The sequence below is a fragment of the Schistocerca serialis genome, chromosome 1 (assembly GCF_023864345.2).
Source record: "Schistocerca serialis cubense isolate TAMUIC-IGC-003099 chromosome 1, iqSchSeri2.2, whole genome shotgun sequence".
In the NCBI taxonomy this organism is placed as follows: Eukaryota; Metazoa; Arthropoda; class Insecta; order Orthoptera; family Acrididae; genus Schistocerca; species Schistocerca serialis.
The window spans coordinates 806,414,649-806,435,981 of NC_064638.1; the positions used below are offsets into that span (position 1 = coordinate 806,414,649).

General features: G+C 37.2%; 1 protein-coding gene across 1 annotated transcript in view; it reads right to left on the reverse strand.

The window, feature by feature from the left end:
* Positions 1-21,333, reverse strand: part of LOC126484037 (uncharacterized) — a 139,777-nt gene that overhangs the window by 48,018 nt on the left and 70,426 nt on the right. The window contains exon 3 of the mRNA XM_050107376.1: positions 90-1,424. Coding sequence (XP_049963333.1) covers positions 90-1,424 — 1,335 coding nt within the window. The remainder of the gene's footprint in view (positions 1-89; positions 1,425-21,333) is intronic.

Sequence of the window (21,333 nt, forward strand, 5' to 3'; positions counted from 1 at the left end):
GAAGAAAAGAAATGATACTTGCCATAGCTGACTTATCATGGATCACTAGTATCCTATATTTACAGAAGGGAAGAAAAGTACTGACTTACCCTATCTTCTTCAACTTCTACTACGTTGTCATCAGCCAACTGAAAATCAAGTCGCCGTCTTTTTGTTACGTTCTGATCAGGAACAGGTGGACTCTCAGTTCTGTCTACAGCCCTTGTCTTTCTGTCATTGTCACACACTACTACTCTAGATGGATCTGTCCTCGATGGCAATCTCTTCAATGAAACAACTGGCGAACAAGTAGGAGAATTTGGCAGACTGTAGTGTTCTTTGTTTGGAGTACTTGCTGGAGATGAGATAGTTCTATGAGACACTGGACTATTCAAATTTTCACACTGAAGTAACTCCTTCTTATCAGTGTCCTCCACGATAACTACAGGTGAACTACCTTCACACGTTTCATTTTTATCATTTGAATTTAAAGATGCATTTGCCCGCCGCAAAGAAAGCCTTTTTGTTGGAATGGTGGGTGAGCTTGCTTCACTAGCTTGTGAAGGTGTACTTACATTCACTTTTTTTGGAGATTTATCTGAACTATGAGTCATGGATTGATTTAAGTTTTCTTGCAAATACAACTTTTTAGCACTGTTGATTTCCTCTACAATGACTAATGGTGGGGAATCCCTGCGTGACTGCTGGTCTTTCTTGGAGTTATCCTTTACTTCATTATTCAAAATTATGTCATCTGTTTGGGACATGTCATTGTTACCTTTACCTCCTGGAGAGCTTAGCGATTCACTCGAGTTGTCGTCATCAAGGAATTCCAAATAATCCCTCTCAATTTTATTTTGCCTGCCTCTCAAATTGTACCTCTGATTAGCACGAGTTTCTGTGTTACAGACTGAATCTTTGCGGGTTCTTGGCGGCAAAGTGAAAGTGGGGCCAACAATTGGTTTCCCCCACTCTACACAATTTAGCTTTTTATTTCGGGCCTTTTCAAGCTTCTTTGCATAACTAATGCTATACTTTCTGAACTCCACTGCGAAAGTATCATAGTCCAGTCCTTGAGCTAATAAATCAAAAGGAAATCTCAAATAGTCTTTTCCCCGTTTTCTTTTAAAACTATCGCGATATGATTCCTTATCAACAAAAAATGGGTTTATATTTCGTTTTTTGTCCCTGAGATGGTCATGCTTTAAGGTAGCAGGTGAACTTTCTTTATTTTCTGGAGAATCCTGTGATTTTCCTTCTTCATTTGTTATGCTTGTTGTTCCTTCCACACTAACATTGGGTACACTCTGATCAGATGTATCAACCATCTCTATACTGTCTGTGGAAGACACACTGCCTGCTTTTGAACTGGCTTGAGATGAAGATTTGTCTTCCTCAATTTGTGAAGCAGGCAGTTCCAATTCATTTGCCTGTTCTTCAGACACCTGTAAACAGAATAATAAAGTTAACTTAATTAAAAACAACCAAGAAGATTTTTCTGTAAAGAACAAGTGTATAATAATTTTTTGCTACAAAGAAAAAAATGGTTGGGCTGAAGCAATGGAATTTCTGTATTTCAGATGAAGTAAATTAGTAAATACTTTCTACTGTTTGGAATGTACTGTGTTTGAAATGCACAAAATAATTTCTACATGACTTCGAATTACTGGATATCCATTTTTTATTGATGTTCACTCAACAGACACAGATAGCACCAGACAGCGTACATAGCTACATAAAATTAATGATAAATTACACACAAAAATATATAAAACTGCAAATATGATTTAAATTATACTGAACCATCTTCCACGCAATCAGATACACCACAAACGGACTTTTATAACACCATCCACCTAAACTAACTTACGCTGACCTTTTCAGTCTCAGGAAACTCTTCTTATATCAGTTGCTGTTTTTACCACCCAGTTATATGTTCATTCCTAGTAACTACTAGTCACGTTGTCCTTTTCTCCCTGCCATTTCTCGACTGTGTTCTATGAGTCACAAACAACGCATGTTTCATAACTGTTACCTCCTTATCTTCAATCCTCAAATCTGTTATATGGCTTTACCTTTTTGTTTTTGTTTCTGTTTCTATCTGCTCTCTGCTGCTTATTGATACTGCTGTTAAAGTTTTCTTACAAGGCTCCTGCAATGTCCATGTACAAATATCTTATCACAGTTTGAATCTTGACCAGCAAACTCTATTTTTTGTCATCTCTTGTATTACACTTACTGTGAACTATCAATATAGAAGTCTCAGTTTTCAAAGGGATAATAATGAAAATAAATATGAAAAAAGATTATACATTCTGAGGCAGTGATGCATAAAGTACAGTACACATATGTAGCTTATTAACTGCAACATCGCATGTTGAACTTTAGCTCAAGGGTGACACTATTTCACAAGATTCTGTATAGCCACAAATACCCAAAATTTTCACTTGCTACCAAAGAATGAAAACAATGACCAAAGCATAAACACAATAAATCCCACAACATCCTATCTTGATAATGACTAACTTTGTATGTATTGGGCATGAAATACAATACTCACATGGCACTTAACATCATCAGCTGCTAAGACTGAAATAAAATCACCACTGATGCATTATCTCACACTGAATAACAACCATGACTAGAAGATAAAAGATAAAAGACAAAGGAAAAGGTTAGGTCATATTAACAATTAATCTGTCAATCCAGTTTCAAAAAGTACCTTTCATAAGATTATCTATACATCCAATAGACAGTAATTCCTGATCTCAATAAGACAACTACAGAATTTTTTCTGGGAATAGGTGCAAAATAATCTTGCTTGCTATGTTCCAAAATATGATTTTAAAAAAATTGTACCCTTCTCTAAAAAAGATGATTTGTGTAATATGATGAAGCGTTTACCAAAGAGAGAGACTCCACAGGTTCAAATGCAGTGTATTCATACCAGCAGACAAGGAACTTAAATCAACAAAGAGAGTACTTGAATCTGGACATGGAATAGTTTGGGTTCGATTAACCAATAAGGGCAGACTCAAATATACGGTATAATATTTTCTAGGTCACCAGACTCGTCCTGTAAGTAACTGTATAATTATGAGAAAACTTGAAAGTTTACTAGTATGTATGAAACTTCCTGCAATATTAAAACTATGAGTCAGACCGAGACTCGAACTCGGGACCTTTGCCTTTTGCAGGCAAGTGCTCTACTGACTGAGCTACCCAAGCATGACTCACGACCCATCTTCACAGCTTTATTTCCACCAGTATCTCGTCTCCTACCTTCCAAACTTCACAGAAGCTCTCCTTAAACCTTGCAAGACTAGCACTCCTTTCTTCCAGGAGTGCTAGTTTTGAAAGGTTTGCAGGAGAGCTTCTATGAAGTACAGGCACAAACAAGATACTGGCAGAAGTAAAACTGTGAGGATGGGTCGTGAGTTATGCTTGGGTAGCTCAGTCGGTAGAACACTTGCCCGCGAAAGTCTCCATCCGACACACAGTTTTAATCTGATAAGAAGTTTCATATAAGCACACACACCGCTGCAGACTGAAAATTTCATTCTCTCTACTAGTGTGTATGATTCTCACTCAGATACTGACTTCACCAACTGATTGGAAAGTGGCAACATGACAAAACTAACAGAAAAAAGAAAAATGTTTACAAATATACAAAACACTACCAAAAAGTAAAAAAACTTTAAACACCCAGTAATTCCAAGAAGGAGGATGTCACCCTTTCTTCAGACACACTAGAATAATATGATTTAAATAACTAAAGTGTAGAGGAACTGTGCAAATGTTGAAGGAAAAAGGAAAAGAATGTAACTGTTAGATTAATTAATGATGACAAGAGTTGCCTCTTGGTATATAAATAATACTGAAAACACGTTTTGAAACATCGTCATCAGCACAGTTGGTAAGAAGCAGAAAAATACACATAGGAAGCTGTTCATTGAAACATATTTGGCTACCAAAAATATAATACATGACACTTTGAGTAACTGTAGCAAAATATACTCACAGGACTTTTCAGGATTAATGAGTCACACACAACTGATGTCTGTGAAACATCAGAAACACGCAGGAGTAGGAATGTGAATGGGAATTATCAGAGGTGCTCAGTTGTAGATGAAGCAAACAATAGGCTCTGAATTATGAGGAAACTGTGGCTTCTCTACAAAATAATAAATGGAAGGAAAAGTACCACTTGCCATGCACTTTATAAGGATTCACAAGGCTAGAAACAGGCCAGCTCCTATCAATGTCAGTATAGAAACAGGGATTGGCAATCATGTCATTATAGCAACTGTGGTTACAAAAGTTAATAAATCAATTAAGACGACTAGAAGAGTGTTTGTGCTAGAAAGAGCAGATAAGCAGTTGTTAGCACCTCCTTAGACAGTGAACTATCATCACTTAGTTCCAGTATGATGGATGTAGTGAAATTATGGGCAAAATTTAAGCAGACTGTAGATTGTGGTCTGGAGAACTGTGTGTCTACTAAATGGATTAAGGGTGGAAAAGATCCATCATGGTTTAATAATGAGGCTTGGAAAATGCTGAAGAAGCAGAGGCTGTTGCACTCTCGGTTCAAAAGAGAACACAAATTACAACAAGCAAAGGTTAGTAGAGGTTTGTGTGCCTGTGAAGAGATCTATGAGCGAAGCATACAAGCACTACCACTGTCAAAAGATCTTGCAAAGAACCCAAGAAAATTCTGATCTTACGTAAAATCACTAAGTGGGTCCACGGCTGCCATAAAGTCATTTGTTGACCAGTCTGTTGCGACAGTTGAAGGTAGCAAAATAAAAGCTGAAGTTCTAAATTTCACATTCAAGAAGTCGTTCACTCAAAAGAATTGTACAAACAAACCATAGTTTCACCACTGAACGACTCAGCTTATGGACAACACAGTAATAACCATCCATGACATAGAGAAACAACTGAAGAACTTGAAAATAAGCTCGTCACCAGGTCCAGATGGAATCCCAATTCAGTTTTCCAACGAGTATTCTATGGCACTGACCTTCACTTTGTTTGCATTTATCATGAATCTCTCGCCCAGTGCAAATTCCCAAGAGACTGGAAAAAACTGCAAATGAGTCCTGCATATAACAAGGGCAAAAGAATGGACTCGCAAAATTACAGACCAGTATCCCTAACAGAACTGATTTCTGGTGTCCCCCAAGGTAACGTTACAGGCTTCTGCTGTTAATTTTGGAGACAATCTGAGCAGCTGTCTTAGGTTGTTTGCAGATGATGCTGTCATTTATTGTCTAGTGAAGTCATCAGAAGATCACAATGAATTGCAAAATGATTTACATAAGAGATCTGTATGGCATGACAATTGATCCTAAATAATGAAAAGTGTGAGGTCATCCACACTACTGCTAAAAGGAATCCATTAAACTTCAGTTACACAATAAATCAATCAAATCTAAAGGCCGTAAATTCAACTAAATACCTAGGAATTACAATTATGAACAACTTAAATTGGAAAGAACACGTAGAAAATGTTGTGGCGAAGGTGAACCAAAGACTGTATTTTATTGACAGAACACTTAGAAGATGCAACTGATCTACTAAAGAGACTGCCTACAATATGTTTGTGCATCGTCTTTTGGAGTACTGCTGTGTGGTGTGCAATCCTTAGCAGATAGGTTAACAGAATACATCAAAAAAGTTCAAACAAGGGCCGAACATTTTGTATTATTGTGAAATAGCAGAGAGAGTGTTGCGGACATGATACAGGATTTTGGGTGGACATCATTAAAACAAAACCACTTATCGTTGTGGCGACATCTTCTCATGAAATTTCAATAACCAACATTCTCCTCCAAATGAAAGAATATTTTGCTGACTTAAGGTGGACTGCAGAGTATCGATGTAGATGTAGCTACACGTGAAACTACAATACCAAGTAGTATTAATAAGCCATGAATTGGGCTCAGTGATGACACCTTTGACTTAGGTTCTTTAGTAAAGAATATGCTGTAGTGATTATGGAGATGTAGAGGCAGATTTCACTATAAATGCAATCTTGCAATCATACATAACCAGTCTGGAGGCGATCTGCAGTATTATGAACACTGAATAAATTTTCAACTGCCAAGATTGCTACATTGTTTATTCGTATAGATTACTGGTTTCGACAGTTCTCTGTTGTCATCTTCTGATTTGTAAAAGATGGGACCGAAAATGCTAGGATACAGTAACTAATGTAACAGCTTACAATTATACCAAGATTTGCAATATATGGAATAACAACATACCTATATTTACATCATTGTAATCTTATCCTTCAGAACAATAAGTGGTGCTGGTATCATGATCTATACTAGAAGTTGGCATGTTAGTTTTAAAATAACAGCTATTTTCACACATGTTATGGTTCCGATTACAAGTGCTCAAATTCATCACCACTTTACAACTGATGGATCACAGCAGATAAATTCTTAGTGATATGTAAGTACATCATCTGGCACAGTGGTGGTACAAATCAATATCATCATGTAACATTAGATTAAGCCATGGATCTACTATTCCATATAATTACACAAGCTTAATTATTAGCATAACATATAAGCCAACTCAGTATTCTACAGTTTAAAAAAAAAACTGTAAAATGATGCGCAACACACATAATTTATGCATAAACCCTTTCCTATCATTGTAGGGAAAAAAAAAACATTTTATACATATTCTTAAATTTCTTTACCAAATTTTTCTTTGTACAAAATCACATTCAATAGGACATCCTATAACCAGTCAAAAGCTCTATATGTACATCTAATGGTATCATATGTAGCTTTATTTTAATACATCCAGAAATAGCTCCAATATCTATAGCCACAGATATAGTATTTCAACAAGAATACATTTAAAGTACATATACCAACAATAGAGATATTTAATGTTTGTGCTTTTGTTATCAACTACAATGTTTACATTAGGTTATCCATGACTCATTCGAGGTCTATGTGAAATCTCATCGCCTGACACAATTGAGGACATCATCTAGAATTACCAGCACACTCTTACACATGACTGTGCTAGAACAAACATGCTAATGTGATATTCACCCTTGATGACTAATGTCAAAAATGTTGTCATGTAATAGAATATGACTAGTATTCAGATCATTGTAATTTTAAAAACAGTACTACAACAAATTCTTGAGATAAATTTTCATACAGAATTATGTTATATACCCATCTTTTTTCTCTTGATCAAGAGAAAGAAAACTGGCGTTCTACGGATCGGAGCGTGGAATGTCAGATCCCTTAATCGGGCAGGTAGGTTAGAAAATTTAAAAAGGGAAATGGATAGGTTAAAGTCAGATATAGTGGGAATTAGTGAAGTTCGGTGGCAGGAGGAACAAGACTTTTGGTCAGGTGAATACAGAGTTATAAATACAAAATCAAATAGGGGTAACACAGGAGTAGGTTTAATAATGAATAAAAAAATAGGAGTGCGGGTAAGCTACTACAAACAACATAGTGAAGGAATTATTGTGGCCAAGATAGACACGAAGCCCACACCTACTACAGTAGTACAAGTTTATATGCCAACTAGCTCGGCAGATGATGAAGAAATTGATGAAATGTATGATGAGATAAAAGAAATTATTCAGGTAGACGAAAATTTAATAGTCATGGGTGACTGGAACTCGGCAGTAGGAAAAGGAAGAGAAGGAAACGTAGTAGGTGAATATGGATTGGGGCTAAGAAATGAAAGAGGAAACCGTCTGGTAGAATTTTGCACAGAGCATAACTTAATCATAGCTAACACTTGGTTCAAGAATGATGAAAGAAGGTTGTATACATGGAAGAACACTGGAGATACTAAAAGGTTTCAGATAGATTATATAATGGTAAGACAGAGATTTAGGAACCAGATTTTAAATTGTAAGGCATTTCCAGGGGAAGATGTGGACTCTGACCACAATCTATTGGTTATGAACTGTAGATTAAAACTGAAGAAACTGCAAAAAGGTGGGAATTTAAGAAGATGGGACCTGGATAAACTGACTAAACCAGAGGTTGTACAGAGTTTCAGGGAGAGCATAAGGGAACAATAGACAGGAATGAGGGAAAGAAATACAGTAGAAGAAGAATGGGTAGCTCTGAGGGATGAAGTAGTGAAGGCATCAGAGGATCAAGTAGGTAAAAAGATGAGGGCTAGTAGAAATCCTTGGGTAACAGAAGAAATATTGAATTTAATTGATGAAAGGAGAAAATATAAAAATGCAGTAAATGAAGCAGGCAAAAGGGAATACAAACGTCTCAAAAATGAGATCGACAGGAAGTGCAAAATGGCTAAGCAGGGATGGCTAGAGGGCAAATGTAAGTATGCAGAGGCTTATCTCACTAGGGGTAAGATGGATACTGCCTACAGGAAAATTAAAGAGACCTTTGGAGAAAGGAGAACCACTTGCATGAATATCAAGAGCTCAGATGGAAACCCAGTTCTAAGCAAAGAAGGGAAAGCAGAAAGCTGGAAGGAGTATATAGAGGGTCTATACAGGCACGATGTTCTTGAGGACAATGTCATGGAAATGTAAGAGGATGTAGATAAAGATGAAATGGGAGACATGATACTGCACGAAGAGTTTGACAGATCACTGAAAGACCTAAGTCGAAACAAGACCCTGGGAGTAGACAACATTCCATTAGAACTACTGACAGCCTTGGGAGAGCCAGTCCTGACAAAACTCTACCATCTGGTGAGCAAGATGTATGAAACAGGCGAAATACCCTCAGACTTCAAGAAGTATATAATAATTCCAATCCTGAAGAAAGCAGGTGTTGACAGATGAGAAAATTACCAAACTATAAGTTTAATAAATCACAGCTGCAAAATACTAGTGCAAATTCTTTTACAGACAAATGGAAAAACTGGTAGAAGGCAACCTCAGGGAAGATCAGTTTGGATTCCGTAGAAATGTTGGAACACGTGAGGCAATACTGACCCTACGACTTATCTTAGAAGAAAGACTAAGGAAAGGCAAATCTACATTTCTAGCATTTGTAGACTTAGATAAAGCTTTTGACAATGTTGACTGGAATACTCTCTTTCAAAATCTGAAGGTGGCAGGGGTAAAATACAGGGAGTGAAAAGCTATTTACAATTTGTACAGAAACCAGATGGCAGTTATAAGAGATGAAGGACATGAAAGGGAAGCAGTGGTTGGGAAGGGTGTGAGACAGGGTTGTAGCCTCTCCCCGATGCTATTCAATCTGTATATTGAGCAAGCAGTAACGGAAACAAATGAGGTTCGCCGATGACATTGTAATTCTGTCAGAAACAGCAAAGGACTTGGAAGAGCAGTTGAACCGAATGGATAGTGTCTTGAAAGGAGGGTATAAGATGAACATCAACAAAAGCAAAACAAGGATGATGGAATGTAGTCGAATTAAGTCGGGCGATGCTGACGGAATTAGATTAGGAAATGAGACACTTAAAGTAGTAACGGAGTTTTGCTATTTGGGGAGTAAAATAACTGATGATGGTCGAAGTAGAGAGGATATGAAATGTACACTGGCAATGGCAAGGAAAGCATTTCTGAATAAGAGAAATTTGTTAACATCGAGTATTGATTTATGTGTTAGTAAGTCATTTCTGAAAGTATTTGTGTGGAGTGTAGCCACGTACGGAAGTGAAACGTGGACGATAAATAGTTTAGACAAGAAGAGAATAGAAGCTTTTGAAATGTGGTGCTACAGAAGAATGCTGATGATCAGATGGGTACATCACATAACTAATGAGGAGGTATTGAATAGAATTGGGGAGAAGAGGAGTTTGTGGCACAACTTGGACTAGAAGAAGGGATCAGTTGGTAGGACATGTTCTGAGGCATCAAGGGATCACCAATTTGGTACTGGAGGGCAGTGTGGAGGGTAAAAATCATAGAGGGAGACCAAGAGATGAATACACTAAGCAGATTCTGAAGGACGTAGGCTGCAGTAGGTACTGTGAGATGAAGAAGTTTGCACAGGATACAGTAGCATGGAGAGCTGCATCAAAACAGTCTCAGGACTGAAGACCACAATAACAACAACCCATCTTTATCCAAGAAACTTCTCCAAAAATATTTCTAAAGAATTTTTTTAAGCAATTCTTAACGTGAAATTAAACAATGGAAACTCCAGGTAGGAATATCAACAATGTAGGAAAAGACAGAGTGCTACTCACCGTAAAGAATACACAGTAAATTGCAGACAGGGACAATTAAAAAACCATTTACAGCTGTCTTTTCCTACATTGTTAATATCGAATTACATAAGGTTAACCTAAAACTTTTTAAAAAATCCCTGTGTGTGTGTGTGTGTGTGTGTGTGTGTCATATGATGCCATATATGAGCTAATTTTATTACATCCATAAATACTCAAAATCAAAGGTGCAATTAATACATTATGATTTTTTCATGCGGAAAATATACACTGTACCTATTTACCAATGAAGCTAACACTAATATTTTGCATTTTTCTTAGCAAATGTGCTGTTTTTACAAGCTTGCATACAACAATATGCCGTCTGACGCCTAGGTGACAGTCTACATGCAATTTTGTCACCCAAAGTTCTAGGTGAAATCTTTTCCACATTTGGTGTGTAAGTGTACAGTTAATTTACCATATGGGACTGCAATTGCTGATAACTGAAGCTGTGAACGATGTATTTAGAAATCTTCCTTATTTTATAAGACGTAATGTATAAATGAGCTTCCTTAGAACAACACGTTGTACAATATCTAGGTGCATTCATGTTACCCAACATCTACGTAAAAACTCATCATCCAATGTCTAGATTAAATCTAAAACATTGTTTGCTATGATCAACCTACAATCCTTTGAATTACAAATGTTCGTTAAACAACCAGTGATCCAATGTTGCTAATCATTTATAGATATCTGTATGTAATAAAATTATTATAACCACAGCTGCTCTCCCTAAAAGATCGTCATTAATATGTCATTGGGTATATCTAATAATATCATCTGGATTAATTTTATTCTATCCCGAATTACTCAGAATCAAAGGCAAAGATAGCACATAGAAGACAACATGACATGGAGCTATAAATAATAATTTACTATTTTGTTAACAAATATACAGCTTATACAAGCTTATTTACAACAATACATCATTCGACATCTAGGTGAGATCTGATTACCTGGCATCTACGTCTAATCTCGTCGCACGCTGTCTCTTTCATTGTTTGATTGTCATGTAATATTCTATCACATAGAATCGTGGATCTCTTATTGAACCCATGACCTGGCTATTTACTATTTATTTGCCTTTTTCATGTGATGCATAAACACACCTATTTATGACAAAGCACCACACTTCATCTAGGTGACATCTCGGCATCTGACATCCATATACAACATTGCCTCCCAATGTCTAGGTAAAATCCCTTCCATTATTTGATATAAACAACGTAATTATAAACCCACATAAGATTGTAACTGCTCTTAAATTAACCTGTGATCTTATATTAAGAACCTTTAACACACATTTGATATAGAGCAATTATTATTATTTTCATGTGATATTCTCTCTCGATGACTAATATCAAATGCACTCTTATCAAGTACAGTACAGGAGATGATTAGGTTATTCTTTCTATGCCTCATGATATATTAAGAGTTATTACTAAAAGAAATAACCGATACATGTAAAAGGCGTAAGACCAAAACCAACTTACAAAATTTTAAGCTGCACAATTTATAACACCCATCAACGGAACAAGATCTGCTACACACAAGATCATCTTATTACAAATTGTTTTTTTGTACCTATTAAAATCTGCATAAAATGAAAGACATGCAGATACCAAGTAATTTAACATTAACATTGTCTGATATTACAAGCTTGTATATGAATGTGCCAATTTGAAGCATGTCTTGAAATTATAACAAATAACCTTTTAACCCATTGAAAGTTATGTCAAGGAGAGATTGTGGAGCTGTTGGAATTGCTAAAAATGCCATTATCTTATAAATATTTCCAATTTAACAGTAAGTACTACGTCAATTTGAAGGACTGGTCAGAGGCAATAGCTTGGCGGGGATAAAGGCAGATATTACAAACAACCTATAAAATAATTTTTTCCAATTGAACAGAGATTTGAAAGAAAAAATAGTATATTTTAGGCATTACATTGACAACATCATTGTTTTGTTAAAATGTGGTGAAACTGGAGTACAAGAGTATCTAGCATCATTAAACGGGTTGCACAATACACTTCAGTTTACATTAGCAATGGACAAGGATAAGGCCATCAATTATTTACATATAACAGAAACAAAATGATTGATACTGTTTCAGCATTTTTAGGAAACCTACGAACACAGATATGATTATAAATGGTGAATCATGCCATCCAATGCAATATAAGGTGGTGTACTTTAATACCACGTTACGTACGATTGTAAGGTAGAACGGTAATTTCAAAAAACTAACATTAGGCTTGCATTTAACACTGCTAACACATTAAAACCAAAATAGAGACATAATACTGAGAAAGATGAAGACAAATATACTATGACTGATGTATGTTAAGTTGCATTGTGCCAAGTGGCAAGAATTTTATGTTGGGCAAACAGGTTATACAAGGTTTAAGGAGCCTTCCAGAACTCACAACAAAACAGCCTCTGGAGACCACCTACATGACAGGAAACATAATGTTACAAATATAAGGTGCAAAGTGAAAGTCTTACAATAACCCTGTTAAGGAATGAGATTGGGCATTTTATAGAACTTGTAGATGTATAGTAATTGAAGGTATTGTCAGGAACATTTATTGAATGGTCTACTGGAATCTACTCAAAAAACTTCTTTACAATTTTTGATGAGCTGTTATAATTTTAATTAAGCGTGTCTTCAAACTGATGATGACTTTAACTATGCATGGCTAGTTATAGCATGTCAGTGGATTCTTGGACTCCAACCAGTTGTATGCATCACTGGTGATAAGAGAAATAGTTTACGATCTCCCTAGACCTCGGGTTCCAATGTGCTTACTGCTACAAAAACAACGATCTAGCCTTCACAAGGAACACCACGTATACGCAGATTATAGTAGGTATTAAATTATAATCTGTAATAAGAAGGTTTAGTGCATGGCAGATCCCATTCTACTCAGAGGGATCCCAAACTGTGCAGCTTCAAACCTTATACATTCAAACTTTTGTAGACTGGTTTCGTTCATATGCCTTTAACCCTTAACTGCTCTGTCTACACATAGACACGTTCAGAGTACCAGGTAGAAGGACTGATGGCGCGCGTAAACACTTTCAGAGCACACAGGGACTGGTACAAAGGCGCACGTGCTAACATGTCCAGAGCAGCTAAAATGTATCCTGCTACACCCTATAGTAATAACTATTAATATATCATGAGGTGTAGAAAGAACAAGTTGTATTTCATGAGAGCACTTTGATATTAGTCATCAAGAGAGAATAGCATGTGAAAATAACAACTGTACTACAACAGATATGTATTAAGGGTTAGTAATACATGATTACAGGTTACTTTCAGAAAAGTTACAATCTTAGGTGGGTTTATAAATATATTGTTTGTATCAAATAATGGAAAGTATTTTACCTAGACATCAGGTGCCGAGATTTCACCTACATGTCGTACGACATGTTGTCATAAGTGTTTATGCATCACATCTTACAAAAAAAGACTAACAAATGTTAAATAGATACATCATGGGTTCAAGAAGAGATACTGTGACTCCATGTGATAACGTTTAGCACATGGCTGTAAAACAATGGAAGAGACATCGAGTGATGAGATCAGATGCAGGTATCAGGTAATGAAATATCACCTAGACATTGAACGATGTATTGTTGTGAATAAGCTCGTATAAACAGCACAGCACATTTGTTAACAAAATCGCAAAATATTATTTACAGCCCCATTTCGTCTTCTGTTTTGTATCTTTGCCTTTGATTCTGAGTAATTCTGGATGGAATAAAATAAATCTGCGAGATATAATTAGATATACATGATGGCACATTGATTTAGTCATCTATGGAGAGCACTTATGACTATAATAATTATATTACATACAATATCTGTGAATGATTAGCAACACTCCATCACAGGTTATTTTACAAGCGTTCGCGATCCGAAGGAGGCTAAATTGTATGGTGATCATAGCAAACGACGTTAGAGATTTAACCTACCGGTAGACATCTGGTGATGAATTTGTACCTAGATGTTGTGTAACATGAGTTCACCTAGACATTGTACAATGTGTTGTTGTAAATAAGCTCATTTATACACTGTCTACAAAAGAAGAAAACAATTATAGATATGTCACTCATGACTTCAGCTACAAATAACTAGGGCCTACAATGCCATGTGATAAATTAACTGTAGGCTACACTGATACATCAAATGTGGAACAGATTTCAGCTAGACATTGGGTTACAAAATTACAGATAGATGTTGGGTGACGAAATTGCAGGCAAACATTGGGTAATGAGCTCTGATATAGATTAATTGCACATTTTATTTTGATTATTTGTGGATGCAATAAAATTGGTTCACCTATGGCATCATATAAGTTACACAGGATTTTTTAAAAAAGGTTTAGGTTTTTAGGTTTATCTTATGTAATTTGATATTAAGAATTGTTTAAAAATGTTTTTAAATTATGAAGATCTGGGCACTGGTCACATTCTGTTACATGGTGGCACTTCTGACAATAGTGATCTAAAGTGAATATTATGTGAACATATATGTTCTAGCACAGGTATATGCAAGAGTGAGCTGGTGATGTTACATCACGTGCTCAGTTTAGGAGTGATTGCAATCCTGAATGGTGCAATAATTGTACATTCGTTATATTAAACATTGGAAGAGTGTTAACCAAGATACCAGGTGATCAGATTGCTCATAGGCATCAGGCAATGAGGTTTCAACTACAACATGAGTGATGTGTTGTTGTGGATAAGCTCATATAAACATAATAATTGATAACAAAAGCAAAAACATTTAATATCTCCATTGTTGGTATATATATTCTGATGTATTCTTGAGGAAATACCTTATTAGATTATATTAACTTTCATTCCAATTGATCGATAGCGAGGTGGTCCTCCAGGATGTAGAATATGTCGTATCTGTGTCTGCAGATACTGCACTATTCCTGGATGTATTAAAATTAACCTACATATGATACCATCAGATATACATAGAGGGCTTTTGAGTGGTTATAGGTTGTCATATTGTATGTGGTTCAGTATTTAAAAAATATGGTAAAGAATTTTTAGAAATCTGTGTAAAGTATTATTTTAAAAATTCTAAAATATGAAAATAATGATGCATAAACTATATTTTATGGATGTGCTGATGATTTTACATTCAGTCTTTAAAAACAGCAGAATACTGAGCTGGCTTATATGTTATGATTAGAGACCAGATTATTCGCATTTGCATGTTGCATATGCCTTCGCATATTTGGCTCCTTTTCACCAGTTATTGTATATTTTAACTAAAAACTGATGACGAAGCATCGTTCTATGTTTATAATATATAGACGGGCGGTCTCTAGTTCGATCTAGTTTTGATGTCTCACAGATTAGCCGCAACCTAGAACTGCGTGCAATCGTTAGCAGAGAGGATACTGCCTAGCGAAAAAATTACAGAAGAACTGGAACAGGCACAGTCAATGCTCCAGCGCCCCCGATTAATCCCCTCCTCTGTCGGCAATAACTAAATTAAACTATGCAAGCTTCTGGTCGCACGTTTCTTGTACACAGTTGACCAAGTTTACGACGTGTAGTTTGTAACGTGTTCTGCGCCATGCAGCCCGAAAAAAAGAAAAATCATTTCGTGGATGGCTGACCATCCTGGAACATTTACATATGAAGGAACTGTTTTATATTGTCGAGTTTGCGAGAAAAACATTTCGTGCAAAAAAAAGTTTCTAATAGACCAGTATCTCAAGACAAATCTTCATACTGCAGGAATACAGAAGAAAGGGCCACGACAGCTTCTGCCAACAGCAAGTTGCAGTAGCAGGGATCTGTCCAAAGGTAACCAAAAAAGTCTGTATAACATGGGTCTATGTGAAGCATTCATTGCAAGCAACATTCCTCTTCACAAACTTACAAGCCCTATCCTCAAACGCTTACTGCGCAAACATTGGTTGAATCAGAACATACCAGATGAATGAACAATGCGTAAAAATTACACACCGACAATTTACGTAAATGTTCTGGAAGAAGTACGCAATGAACTCAAGGACAGCAGTATCTGGATTTCAGTTGACGAAACTACAGACATTTGTGGCGGTTACATATCAAATTTAATTGTTGGTGCCTTAAAAGAAGAGTCTTCTTCTTCCTACTTAGCCGCCTGCAAAGAACTTCGAAAAGGAAATCATTCTACAACCGCCAGATTTGTGAATTAGGATATTAGAAATAAATATATCTAGAATCCTCTGCAGATGAAAGGCTGCTCCCTATATGACCAAAGCAGGAAAATTTCTCCGAGTATTTTATTCCAATTTGATTCATTTAACGTGCTTTGCTCGTGGAGTACATCGCCTTGCTGACGAAGTTCGTTCCACGTTTGTGAATGTAAATAAACTGATTTCAACCACAAAGAAAGTGTTTCTACAGGTTCCTGCTATCATCGAGATTTACAAAGAAAAACCACCAGAATTGCCTTTACTTCCCGAACCACTGGTAACTCATTGGGGTATGTGGGTTGAAGATGTATTGTTTAACAATGAACATTTCGAGGGCATTAGAGGGATAGTAAACGACTCCGATAGTGCAGAGGCTTTGGCAGTTTATAATGTAGGCCTGTGCTGTGATGGTGCCACGCTAAACAACAAAGGGTGCAAGCCCCCTCCATGAAAAAAACAACCACACCATACCACGCCTACGAATTTTACTGTTGGCACTACATATGCTAGCATATGACTTTCGCCGGGTATTCGCCATACCCAACCCTGCCATCAGATCACCACATTGTGTAGCCTACCGTGATTTGTCACTCCACACAACATTTTTCCACTGTTCAATCGTCCAATGTTGAGCAGTCGCTCGACCATGAAATCCAAGTTTTCTCAGCTCCCACCTAAGTGTCATAGTACTTGCAGTGGATCCTGGTGCAGGCTGAAATTCCTGTGTGATAGTCTGGATAGATGTCTGCTATTACACATTACGACCCTCAGCTGTTGGCGATCTCTGTCGGTCAACAGATGACGTCGGCCTTTACGCTTTTGTACTGTACGTGTCCCTTTCCACTTCCCTATCACTTCGGAAACAGTGGGCCTATGCACGTTTAGTAGCGCGGAAATCCCGCGTAAAGACAAATGACACAAGTGACACCCAATCACCTGACCTCGTTCTAAGTCCGTGAGTTCCGCGGAGTGCCCCCTTCTGCTCTCTACGATGTCTAATGACTACTGAGGTAGCTGATATGGAATACCTGGCAGTAGGTGGCAGCACAATGCACTTAATACGAAAAACGCATATTTTTGGAGGTGTCCGGATACTTTTGATCACATAGTGTAGCACCCAAATTCAAATACTGCCCAGCTGATGTAGAACGGTCCTTTTCTGCTAGCAAAAATGTTTTGAGCAACCGAAGACACAATCTTACTACAACACATTTGGAACAGTACTTGGTCGTTTATGTTTACAATGGTAGAAAAATGTAAAATAACTTGTAAATGATGCTTTGGTCCAATAGTATTAATTGAAAGTTAATGGTGCTCAAAAAAATTTCATGATTTATTTAGTTCCTTAAATAAAATATTACGTAGTTTTTGAGCGTGCCACGTATCTCAAAGTTGGTCCCATACATATCGATTGTTTCGCTGCTACTCACTCGCATTGTATCCGCTTGTTACCTACAATAGCGAAGAAGGAACAACTGTTGAAACACAGTATGCAATCCCATTTTGCAAATTTTTAGAAAATAATCCCAGAAAGGGCCCCCTCCTAACCTCTACCAGCAAGTATTCAGAAAATGATATCAGCGTTCTAAATGTACCGCTTTTTGCGTGGCCGGCCCTCTGCCTCATAATTGATATGCACAGGTTCGACTTCGAGATATAATGCACGCAGGAACTACCATGTTTTTTTATTATTTGATCTAGCATATTTCGACACTTTTCATGCATATAATCCGGTCTCCAGTTATGATCATAATTCTATGTATGTTATTAAATGGAATAGTAGATCCATGCCGTAATCTAGTGTGAGACAATAATACTGATTCGTACTGCAACTGTGCTATCTGATGTACTTATGTATCACTAAGAATGTTTACGCTGTGATCTTTCAGTTGTAAAGTGGCGATGAATGTGAGCACTTGCAATCGGCACAATAACGTGCAAACATAACTGTTATTTCAAAATTGACATGCCATTTTCAAAATAGCTCATGATACCAACATGGACATACATAGTACAGACATGCCAACTTTCAAAAGTGAAAAATCAGGAGAATTTTAGCGGTGTACTATTGTGAATTACAACGCATCCCTGACGATTAAAGTTGCAATAATTCAATAACTGTAACAAGTCAATTACATTTGCTTTATTATTTACATGTAAATACTAAATAATGGACATACCTGAGCCTTCGGACTGTATAATTTATCATTCGACATGCTGAACAATATGAATAATGAGCTCTGCAGGTTTCTTTGGATTCACACACATTCATATGAGGCACTCTCGAGAGAACTACAGTTCGAAATTACGATCCGAGGAAACAAATTAACGTATATTAGATTTCTGTTTTGACATTAGCACAGTCTTTGCATGAATAAATCACTGTTACATGATCACACGTTTTCATTTCATAATGCAACCCATGTTCGCATGGCACCATATATCCGTAAGACATCTATCCCAAATTTAAATCAATTTTATACAGGATGTACATGTTAGGCTTAGCCAATAATCTGAATAGTTTATCAGTCTGAATTTGTCTGATTACGGTAGTTACTTATTCAGCACACCCGTAGGTGATTTTGCCTTCTTCAAAAACTCTGAACTAAATTTCTGCTCAAAGCACTTGTCTTTTTGAACTGATTTTAAAATCAAAAATTTCTCCAAAGACGTTTCTGAAAGCATGGACCTGAATTGATTTTTGGTCTTTGTAACTGTGCTAAAAATTCTCTCACATTCCGCATTACTATGTGGAATTGACAAAATAGCCAGTCACCTTTGCAAGTTTATCATATTGAAGAACCCCCCATCAGCCGATTTCTTCTGACCTACCAACGCCCACTGAACATCGATTCTCTCTGCTGCCAAGTTGGTTTCTTCAAGCTGAAAGTTACAGAACTAGTCAGAATATTAGGAAATCTGTTTATGAAAACTCTAAGGCTGGAAAATGATGCTTTGCCAATTATAGAAATAGTTGCAACTTCTGCATGCATTAAAACTTCATCTTTGAATGGAAATTTGTGTATCATGTAATCACATGATGATAAGAAACATTTTCTTACAGCCTTAAAGACTGTAGACTTTTCCTCAGGCTTCAAAGTGGTCACCAAAACAAATGTAGAATTCCCTATCATCGGATCACAGTCATCCTTTAGATTTGCTAGAGTGTGATAATCTACATCAATAAGAGAGTTTCAGGTTTTAATAATGAGTGGTCTCACAAATCTTGCCATCACATTCTTCAGTAGTTCCTCCAAAATTGACCTCAATAAGTGGATATGTGGGGCACTTGCCCAGGCTACAATGATGAAGTCAGCAATTTCTTGCAACATCCTGCCACAACCTTTTTTAGCCCTACCATTACAGGAGCATTATTGGCGCCAAAAGCCAGACAGTTTTTTAATGGAATACGTCATTCCCGTAAAGTTGAAAGCAGAAGATCAGCAATATTAGCTCCAGTGGCATCCCCTTTTAAATTAGGCACAGAGAGTAGGCAATTTTGAATTTCACGGAGTTCAGAGCTGAGGAGCGATAGGATAATAGGATATAACCGAAAGTCCGTTTTATTACTACCATCGGTAGCATTACGAATGGATTGGACTGCAAGTGCGGAACAACTTTCGCTTTTTCTTCCATGCACATTTCCGTAAGGAAAGCGGTCGTTTTTGTTCTGGAGCACCCATATCGTTTCGCAATTTCAAATCGGGAAACATTTTGCGAAACAAAGGCCCAGTGTCGTCGGCACAGTTTATAGGCAAGTTATGTTCTACAATAAATGCGGTAAATAAAGCCTCGGCATTCGTTACAGAATCTACATTTTCTGGTTTACACGAGAGAAGTTTAGTTTCTGGTTCCGTTCTACACAATAGACACACTCCTGGTGTTTTTTAGTTTGCACATGTTTAAGAATGTAGCATTTCCCGCCATGAGCTAATGAAAAGTCACATCTACAAATACTACAAAATGCGTAAGTTTGTCCCTTCCTCGATTCACTTAAACACGGAAACTCTTCCTTATACACGTTTCTGAACACTACATCATATTTCTTCGCCATTCTGCACGAAAAATAATCAACACCTCCAAGATACGCAGCCAACAACTACTACTACTACTACTGAATACACAAATCGCGCAACAGAACTGAGAAAACAATGATCCTACGTTCTAGACAATGGTCTGGTAGCAGTGATACCAACCCTCGCGCACCGTTTCCCCCTATATTGCACTTCAAATTCCCCTAAATAATTTATCATACCGTCGGGTAAGCAAGCGGGGTAGTGGGTCGGTAAATGGGAGTCAAGAATGAAAATGTCAAGCGGAGGAATGGGGAGGGGAGGGTAGAAACCCTAAATATTTTTCCCCCTGAAACATTTATCTCTCTAACTTCCCCCTAGGCAGCTTAATTCCCCCTAAATTTACGGGGAAATCCCCTAACTTGGCAACACTGACTTTTAGACACAACAATGCTAATCAGTTCGCTTGGAACAACTATCGACTACTCCTTGTCCACGATAACTTTAAGATTGCGCTGGTGCTACCAGAAGCGGAGGAAACTGGCACTAGTTGAAAGATATTCATTAGTCTCCGAACGCTGCCAACGATAAGTTCCGTACTTCCTTGTAGATACGAAGCGCGAGCTACGCCTACTGCCGCTCCCGACAGCCACCGCACCAATCTACCAAGTTAACATAGACAAGTAGCAGCCATACCTTGTCATCCACCAATATATCGAAGGCGTAGGATTTTCAAATAGTAAGGAAAGTATTGAAACTGCTCTGACAATCGGTAGATCGGCCTTCACTGTCAGGAGATCGGGAGGAAGAAGTAAACGTCGGGAGCCTCCCGCGAAAATCGGGAGAGTTGGCACGTCTGAAGTATAGCACCACTTATTGTACTGAAGGATAAGATTGTGTAATGC